The sequence below is a fragment of the Aureobasidium pullulans genome (assembly GCF_000721785.1).
Source record: "Aureobasidium pullulans EXF-150 unplaced genomic scaffold scaffold_37, whole genome shotgun sequence".
Classification (NCBI taxonomy): domain Eukaryota; kingdom Fungi; phylum Ascomycota; class Dothideomycetes; order Dothideales; family Saccotheciaceae; genus Aureobasidium; species Aureobasidium pullulans.
Genome location: NW_021941057.1, coordinates 178,940 through 188,150, shown reverse-complemented (window position 1 = coordinate 188,150; position 9,211 = coordinate 178,940). Strand labels below are relative to the sequence as shown.

At 46.8% G+C, this 9,211-nt stretch overlaps 2 protein-coding genes across 2 annotated transcripts; both read left to right on the top strand.

Moving 5' to 3' along the window:
- Window positions 1-3,086: 3,086 nt before the first annotated feature.
- M438DRAFT_360020 (concanavalin A-like lectin/glucanase) lies at window positions 3,087-3,998 on the top strand (the record flags this gene model as incomplete). The annotated part of the gene is made up of 1 exon (XM_029907398.1): window positions 3,087-3,998. One exon carries the CDS (start codon window positions 3,087-3,089, stop codon window positions 3,996-3,998), a length of 912 nt encoding a protein of 303 aa, XP_029755280.1.
- An 896-nt stretch (window positions 3,999-4,894) lies between these two features.
- Window positions 4,895-8,574, top strand: M438DRAFT_360019 (uncharacterized protein; the record flags this gene model as incomplete). The annotated part of the gene is made up of 8 exons (XM_029907397.1): window positions 4,895-4,960; window positions 5,132-5,265; window positions 5,482-5,854; window positions 6,000-6,126; window positions 6,523-6,594; window positions 6,762-6,774; window positions 6,887-7,091; window positions 7,222-8,574. 8 exons carry the CDS (start codon window positions 4,895-4,897, stop codon window positions 8,572-8,574), a joined length of 2,343 nt encoding a protein of 780 aa, XP_029755279.1.
- Between the last annotated feature and the right edge of the window lie 637 nt (window positions 8,575-9,211).

Here is a 9,211-nt window from a genome sequence, read left to right as displayed (position 1 = left end):
CGCCCTTAGCTAGGAAGGTCTAAACCTTATTATCTCTAACAAAACGGTTAGAGTAGATACTAGATAGATTAAGGGTCCGGTCTAGTCTAGGATCTACTAGATCTAGCGACTAGACTAGATCGTAGATTTAGGTCTAGTAGATTAGATCGGTATAGAGATCTACTAGAGCGTTCTACTAGACCCTCTAATTAGTCTAGCATATACCGTCGGCTAATGAGAGGGCTTAGATCTACTAAGCTAATTCCCGCGATATCTTCTCTAACGTCGTCTCCTATATATACATACAAAAATCATAATAATATGCTAACTTAACCTTCTTAAACCCCTACTAAGACCTCTTAATCCTTTACGCTCCTCTTATTACTCGATAATACGTTTCCCTTCGAGTCCTAAAGTAACTACTACGCCCTATTAACTACCCTTACCGCTACCTCCGAAATCTATGTACCTACCGAGTTCTAACGTCCCGACGATTTTTAAAGTACTATAGCTCGCGTAGATACATTAAGGACTATAGGAAACATTAACTACTATAAAGACATTAACTAGTCGCGTCTATAGTAGTAAGAAAGAGATAGGATAAGGATTAAGCTCGAGGCCTATAATAACGGTCTTAGGTTAAGCAAGAGCTAGATATTTAACTATAGGTAGAGGGTTTAGTAGTAAGGTGTCCTACTAGAGGTTTACTTCTAGGTATATAAGACATGCTATAAGAAGAAGGCTATTAGGTCTACGTTCACCTACGGTAATAGCACTATACCCCTAACAAAACATCTACTTAAGACCTATAATATTACCGTCTATAGGGTAGGCGAGAAACGTAGTCGTCTCTCGAGTAGCTTTACTACTTCCTCTACTAAGAGTTCTAACTATAGGTAGGACATAGAGCGCTTTAGAATAGTCTTCTACTATGCTTCTTAGAAGGCTAGGGTAGTAGCATAGATATGCTATAACAATTAGGCCTTCTAAATGATAGAATCTTCCTATCTTTAAGACATGCTCTTATTACTTAATCCTACTATTAGTAAGCGTAGATGTCTTCCTAACTACTTATCTATCGTTAACTAGATTAAATAGGCATATATAAGTTATCTTAGCATTATGACCGAGAAGCTCTATACTACGTAGAGCAAGATCTATCTATTATTTAATCTCTAGTCTTCTCGTAACCTACGCGCTTTACTAGGCATTAATTGCTACTTCGCCGATAAGTTCGGTAATCTTAAGACCTTCCTTCTATCCTTGCTAGAACAGTCTAGTCCTTACTCTAGCATTAATATTACTAATAACGTTGCTACTATTATTAACTACTTCGACCTTATAGATAAAATCGGCTACTTTATAATAGATAACGTAACAAATAACGACACCTATATCGAGGCCCTTAGGACAGAATTCGGCTTTAATCTATTATACCGTCGCTTACGCTACTCTAGCTATAAGATTAACCTTATTACGCGCGTAATGTTATAGGGTGTTAACGAGGAGGCCTTCGAGAACGAGCTTACGTATATTACTATTAAAGACTAAGACCTACTTATCTAGCGCCGGCGCGGTCCTCTTAGTAAGATAAGAAACACTATTATTTAGATACGCTCCTCTCCTTAAAGGAACGAGGCATTTAAGCAGTTATAGAGGGAGCATCCATTAATCGACTAGATCTACGAGCTTTATATACTAAACGACACCCGATAGAATTTAATGTAGGACGCTATTATTATGTTCATTAAACTACGCCCTACGGTAGAGGAGTTCTATTAAAAGTAGCAGTCGCTCTAGTAAGACTATTAGAATAAGATCACTAATTTTAATTAAAAGCTACCCCCTTAGAAACACCGTAAGAAGCCTACCTAACTTAACGACCATCTATCGTAGGATAACTAGTCTATCTTATCGATATATAACTAACTTCTTAAGCCGCTCTATTATGCTACCTAACGTCTTAAGGGAAAGGGAGGCGGTACTAGTTATAGTGCTATATAGTAGGTAATTCCTACGATAGAGAAGTTACTAATACACCTCGAGGTAGTAAAGACTAAATACTCTATCGTCCGGCCCTCTTAAGACTACTCGATGTTTAGCTCGTAGGCTAGCACTATTTATAAAGACTCCTAACCTTCCTAAGGTGCACTTTAAGACCTCGACAAACTAGCACTACTTACTCGTTTTAACCTACGTAGAAACTAAGCATTATAACCTATATAACTGCCTTCTCTACTACCTAAACCGTCGTTACTACGTCCTCCTACTCCCGCCGAGCCCTTAAAGAATTTACTAGAATACTGCATGCTTTACGTAGGCGTTAACCTAGTATAGAAAAAGCTAGATAAATATTATTAGAAGATAGACTAATCGCTAGTCTATGTTATAGCAGTTATCCTCTACCCTAGCCTTAAGTAGAAGTACATTAAGAAGGTGTAGAGGGACCGCTATACTTAGATCGTTTAAGCGCGTAGAAATGTCGAGGATCTATAGTAGGAATATACCTCTCTTCCTATTACTAAGGAGGACAAATAGTCCGCTATAGTTAAAGATAATGCGCGCTAGATAGACGACGACATGCTTAGCGAGTTCTCTAATGTCGGTAAAGAGATAAATAACGAGTATATACGCTAGAACGAGGAAGGGCGCCTACTAAAGGAATTTAGACCTCTTAAGTTCTAGTTAACGAAGCGATAGCGAGAGACTTATCCTCGCCTCTCGAAGATAGCTAGAGACCTCTTTACTATCCCTATAATGTCTAATGAGCTAGAGCGTATGTTCTCGAGTGCCGGCCTTATAGTAACACCGCTGCGAGGAAAGCTATCTATAAGAGCAATTGGTTAGACGTAGTGCGTTAAGAGCTAGATAAAGACTAGTATTATTACAAGGCTGGAGGGCTCATTTGAACTTGTAAATAGCGTGCCTTAAGAGGCCGAATAAACGACTCCCTTCCATCGACCAGCTACACCACCTCCTCCGCTAAGACCCTCTATACAGCAGACGGACCGGACCAGATCGATCCGATCCAGTAGATCCAGCTGGAGCGGATCGCTTAGCAGATCCAGTGGACCGGATCTGAGGGTAGGTCCGGTCCGATCCATCCAATGTCTACTCTGAAAACGGTGCGACAAGCTACTGGTGCGAACACAGGCGTCCTAGTCTGGCAAGGCTGGGATGTCAGCGAGTTCCAGGGCGAGACCGCCGTGCTCGAGATTGTCGACCTGTCAACAGGCGGGTGGGGCCATACAATCGTCGACAAGATCACCTTCTCAGACGGACCTATAACATCGCAAAAGGCCAACTGGATGGATTATGGCCCAGACTTCTACGCAGCAGTGCCCTGGAATGGCCTCGCCACGCAGGACAGAACGAACATTGGATGGATGAACAACTGGCAGTACGCCCAAGTCATTCCCACGGACCCATGGCGTAGCGCCATGAGTGTGCCTCGCGGCCTCTCGCTCCAGACTGTGAACGGGAAAGCTCAGATCGTGCAGACGGCCAAAGAGAAATGGTCCAGCCTTGAAAGTCGCGGCGGCAGCTACTCAAACAAGTGGAGCTCAGTCTCGGAAGGCACGCAAAAGCTAAAGCTCGACGGAAAGATTTTGGACATCGTCTTGACCTTTGATGACCGTTCTGCCACCGCTGGCAAAGCATCCCGATTCGGAATCATTCTTCGCGCCTCCAAGGACTTGTCGCAACAGACTCGCATAGGCTATGACTTTACAATCAAGCAGCTCTTTGTTGACCGCACAAAGTCTGGTAACTCTTCTTTCGACGCCACATTTGCCAGTGTATACTATGCTCCACTGCAGGCTGCTCGTGGGGGCAAGATTACAATGCGTATCTTGCTCGACTGGTCTTCGATCGAGGTCTTCGGTGGCATCGGCGAGTCAACTTTGACGGCTCAGATCTTCCCGGCGGATAGTGGAACAGATGTTTTGTTGTTTTCGGAGGGGGGCAGGACGAAAGACGTGAGTGTAACGGCGAAGGGGGTCGGATCTGCTTGGAAGTAAACGTCAGCTGGGCGCGTCCTGGGACAAAGTGGATAGCTTGCTTGGAGCTATGAGGATTACTTGTGAGTGGCGTTCTGATAGCTTGTAGTCGTGATAGAAAACGATTGAAGACCGATGTTCTTGTCTCAATGTCCACGAAAGCGTAGACTCATCACTCATCCAGTGTGCATGCTATGGTCGACGATGTCTCGTTCCACACAGCAGTAGTCCAGAGTTCTCCAGTGTATGTGTTTACTAGCGCCAGTATACTCCAGGCGGTAACCGTTCTACCAAGGAATCCCAGGGACATGGTTGGAACGAGCTGTGCACAACGTGAGCTGCGCAAAAAACCATGATGCGATGGCACATGTTGTTGTCAAAGAAGGGTGTAAATCACGCTTTGGCGCAAGGAAAGGTGTCAACCTAGATAAGATGAATAGAGTATGAGAGAAGATGGAAGAAAGAGCATTCAGTCAACCTTGACTTCCGTACAAAAAGCAAAAAGAATCGCCGCTGCGGGTATTCGAAACCCGGATCTTCCCCTTAGTCAAAGCATCTAATCTAGTCTAACTATAATACACGCTTGGCCCTGTTTTCACAGTAAGGGGGGTGCTTTACCACTAAGCCACAGCGGCTGATTGTTGAAAGAAGGCCAGCTTTCAGTGTATATAATCCAGCTTGCGATTGAGAAGGTGATGTTCAAAACATCTTTGCACATTCCAGATAGATCTTGGAGCCTCCATAAATATCGTTTAATGTTGTTCTATCTGTTGAGTCTCCATGTGTTCTCTTCTCTTCCCTGCTGCCCTATCCTCTATCGTTATCTAAGTCTGTTGTGCAGCTCTGGTCTCATCTTCCTCCCCTATTTTGACAGTAGAGAAACACTTGTGATATCTGCGCGATCATATTACACTGCAATGTCTAAGAACGAAGGATCTAGAACTCTGGCACAAGTAGAAAGATCGTGTGAGACAGGTAGAAAAGTATGTGATCAAAACAAAGGCAACGCATTATCGAACTCACTCACCAAAAAAAAAAACACAAGTGCAAAAAGAGCAAAAAGTAACGCCGCCACGGGTAATTGAAACCCGGTCTTCCTTTTAGCCCCAACCACCTCTAAGTGGCTGGGCAGGTGCTCTACCACTAAGCTACAGCGGCTGATTGATGAAAGAAAGCCAACTTCCATAGTATATGACCCCTCAAAAGAAGCACCATCCAGCTTGCCTCTGCAACTTTTGAGTTCAAAACATTCTTGCACTTCTGATATAGATGTTGATTTGATGCCTCTGTGAGAATTGTTTGAGGTTGTTCTACATGTTTAGCTACAAAGTGGCATATCCTCCTCTCTGCACCCGCTTGGCCGTCTGCTCTGTTCATTGGGCGCAACTTGCGCCTTATGATAGTACCATCTCAAAATCATGTCCGCCAGCATGTCCTGATCCCTGTCCTTTCCAGGCTTGGACATTGGCAATATGGCAAACATTGATGTGACATGATTATGCAGTCATGCTGAACTTACAAGCAGTAGTCAGAAGAGCGCGACTGACCGCTCAGATCGCCATCAAGGCGGCTCTGCGTCGAGGTTCAAGGGTCGCTACAGTCATGATGGAAAGTTCGTGTTCGAGGCGCCTGAACAGCTATCTCAGTCCTCCAGTGACCCTTCCATATGTGCCATGATCAAGGGATTCCTCGGCCACCCTACTGCCGGCTCGTTGCGCGCCAGGGATCACGATCTCCTTTGGTATGGGTCAACCGAAAGCAGCTCAGCAGGGGCCTCGATTGTTGGTTACTCCTTCTTACACGAAGAGGCGACAGCATGGCATACACGATCACGGGCATGGTATAGAGAAGCTAGAGAGTGTGTTTCTTTTGGAAGTGTATGTCTTGATTCATTTCATGTGTACCTGTTGTCTCGAGTTCCTCCTCCATTTCCAACGAGTCTTGAAGTTTTGATGACTGATGGGGCAGCCAATGGAATTGTGTTCGTGCTTTGATGGGTAGAGGGATGAGTGTGTCGTCCAGTTGTACATGGAAGAGACCGGACCGCACACCCAGACTATACAGGAATGGGTGCGCAGTCCAGCTCCACATGGTAAGCTTGAAAGGGAGAACCAGCGACATTTGGGAGCAGAGGCGAGAGCAGACGCAGGTGTGCAGTCCCGCTATACATTGCAGGAACTACACACCTACACCTACACCTAACACCCCCACACACACCCCTTTCTGGCGATCAGAGCTGTTCACAATAGTCAGCTGCGGTGCTCATTGGGTGATGGGAGAAGAGCAAGCAGGAGGACGAAGGTACTGACCTGTGCGATCACTTTATGCCGCGTGGTGATCTGGCGCGAGGCGAGACCACCAGAGAAGCAGTAGGACTGTGCGTAACGGCCGAGTAATGAGAAACACGCTCATTCAGCTCGATATCGTTGGTGTTGATATGCTTGTTCTTGTTCTGAGTGTCGATGGTGTTGTTGTTGACTATGAAAAGTCATAATAAGCAGGAGCCAAGTAGAAGACGCGTGATTTGGAGACACCAATCGTACAGGACAGAGAACGCTTGATCTTACTGATGAGACCGATGGCCTTGGCCTTCAGCTTGAGGTAGATGGATGTCATGGTGAGTGGATGGGTTGTAGTGGTGGATGGGAGTCTGCTCGGTGATCAGAAGAGATTGCAATTGACAGGGTCATGATTTCGACACTTACGAAGATTTAGTGGGAGCGCGGAAGAAGAGGAGAGGAGATGACTGGCGATAGAGAGACAGTTGACTGCTGTATGTGATAGACGTGATGAACGAGTGTGTCTTGAAAAGAGGAATGAGAAATGGCGGAGTCGAGAAAGCTGGATGAACAACAAGCTCACTCGAGCATGCTTCTTCGAAAACGGCACTAGTGCTCCATGGCGACGAGGTCATCACGAATTTGCCGATTTGACAAGCAAGCATCCGACCATCTCTCGGACGCGTTTGCTCTTACTCAAACGGTTGTCCTGCAATCACAACCGCTTACCACCAACCCTTTCGTCCCAAACGCAGCTCCTGTCTCAAAATTGTACACCGTTCAAGGAAAAGATATTCTGCAAGTCAGCGAGGCAGTCACAGCGGCGATCAAGATGGTAAGTCTGCACTCCCAGTACAATCCCCTAGTCGCGACCCCTTCCCTCGTTGTTACGCAACGCTTCCTTCAGGGCATGATGCTCTTCACGGGCATCTCGTTCTTGCGCAGCATGCTGTACGGTTCGACAGGTCCGAGATGGAACGCACACGAGAGGGAGAGACCTGGTATCTGTTATCTGTGCTGTCCAACGTGCTGACTATTACCAGAATATCACAAACCATGCCGGTTCGGGAGCACTCGCCTTGTTCCCAATGGAGACTTGGGTGCTCATATCCGAGAATGTTGAGGAAAAAACCATGCTCAATTACCGTCTCGTGTGCAGTACACTGTCGAAGTCTGCACACAAGGCTTTCCTGCTCACAAGATTCGCCACCAGAAGAAGTCTTCCAACTCGTAAGAGTCTGGAAAAACTACTCCACCTCCTCCGAAACGATGATTTCGGACCTTCCATCGAAAGGTTGATACTGGAACCTATTCCAGACAACTACGGCAGAAAGAACAGGAAGTCCGATTTCCTTTTCGTGCATGAAGAACTCGGTTTCCACCAGATCTTCAGCGCCATCAAGGCTCGTGGGAACAAGGTAGCTCTGGAATACGTAGAGAGCGAGACCACCTGCGATTACCTGCGCCCTCGCCGCGGAAGCTTGACCTACGAGCTGCATGGGCAAGCATTCAAAGCCGACTACGAGTTCCGTGACATCAGCGTCTCGGCTATCGGAAGATATAGCCTCCCCGTGGCTGAAGCCGAGGATATCTTGTGGTGTCTCGCAAAGAATAAGTCTACAATACGGGCAACCCATTACAGCAACATCATCACCAATCCTGCCGCCCACTACAGCGACGTCTACAGCAACCTCACCGTCAATGCCGCCGCCGCTGCCACCGCCAATTTGCGCTACGCAGTCGACTATACGCCTCACGACAAGGCCTTAAGCTTTCAAAATGTTGGCATGGTCTTCGAGCATGTCAGGAACTTGCTGCATGTACACTGCGGTATCAGAATCAGCATCAGTAAATGGATTACCACCGACTTCACGATCCACAAATTGCAGCTTTCGCAATGCACCATCAGGGGCCCGGGCGTCCTTGAGCGCTTGCTTGAAAACAACCGTACCTCGCTCCAGGTCATTGAAGTCGAAGATGTGCACATGGAGCTGTCCGACCAATGGTGGCCAGGCCAAGTCGGTGATGGCTGGCACTTCTGGGGCGACTTCTTGTACATGCTTTCCGACATGCCTGCCCTGAAAAGCGTCAAAGTCTCGAAGCTCCGATACCTGCGTCAATATCAGCGGCTGGGCTGGAAGCCTGACGAGGTCAACCTCCCCAGAGGCGCCAAAGAGGTGGTCATCAAGGGCAACAACTTCCGCACCGAGCTTGAGGATCTTGCTTCGTTCGTCATGGCCGCGGATCAGCGCATGAGAGCAGAGTGGCTGGCGCCCGACGCAGTAGAAGGACCGTCGATGGTGGAGGCAGACCTCTGAAAGGGAATGAGAACGAGTACCGATCGCTTTCTCAGAGGAGTTGGCCATGTCAGAAGCCACTCTGAGTTTTCACAAGCATGACGGCACCACAACGAGCATAGGAGATGCGGAAAACTGAGGAAAGAGCAGATCCGCAACAAGGCCATACCTGAGGTCTACAAGGGAATCCTCTCAAAAGCCTCAACACTGGCTGCCTGAAGAGCTTTCTCACCAACACTCTCTTGGAAAAGCGTCATGCACATGGAAAGGCGCGGTCGTACCTAAAAGAGAAGAGAGTATCTGGGAACAAAGAGTTAGAGACAAGGGAAAGAAAACTCGAAGAGTTCAAAGGAATATTCAAAACGCACGGAACAAAGAGAAATGGGGCCGAAGATGGAGTTGCTGCAGTAGGGATAGATAAACTACTGAAACCAATTGAGTTCCTGTCCTCATCCAGATTCTTTCTTTACTACCGTGGCTCGACGAGCAACATGTTCAGTCCATGGCTGAGAAAGTGTGCAAAAGGACAAGATGAGAACCAGTTGTGCTAGTGCTTTGCTTTCGATGTGAATCTCAATCTTTGAACGGACACAAGTCTAACACACTACGACGTGAGACGAGAAGGACTACGCAACAAGAGTTGATGGCGAGACTGAGA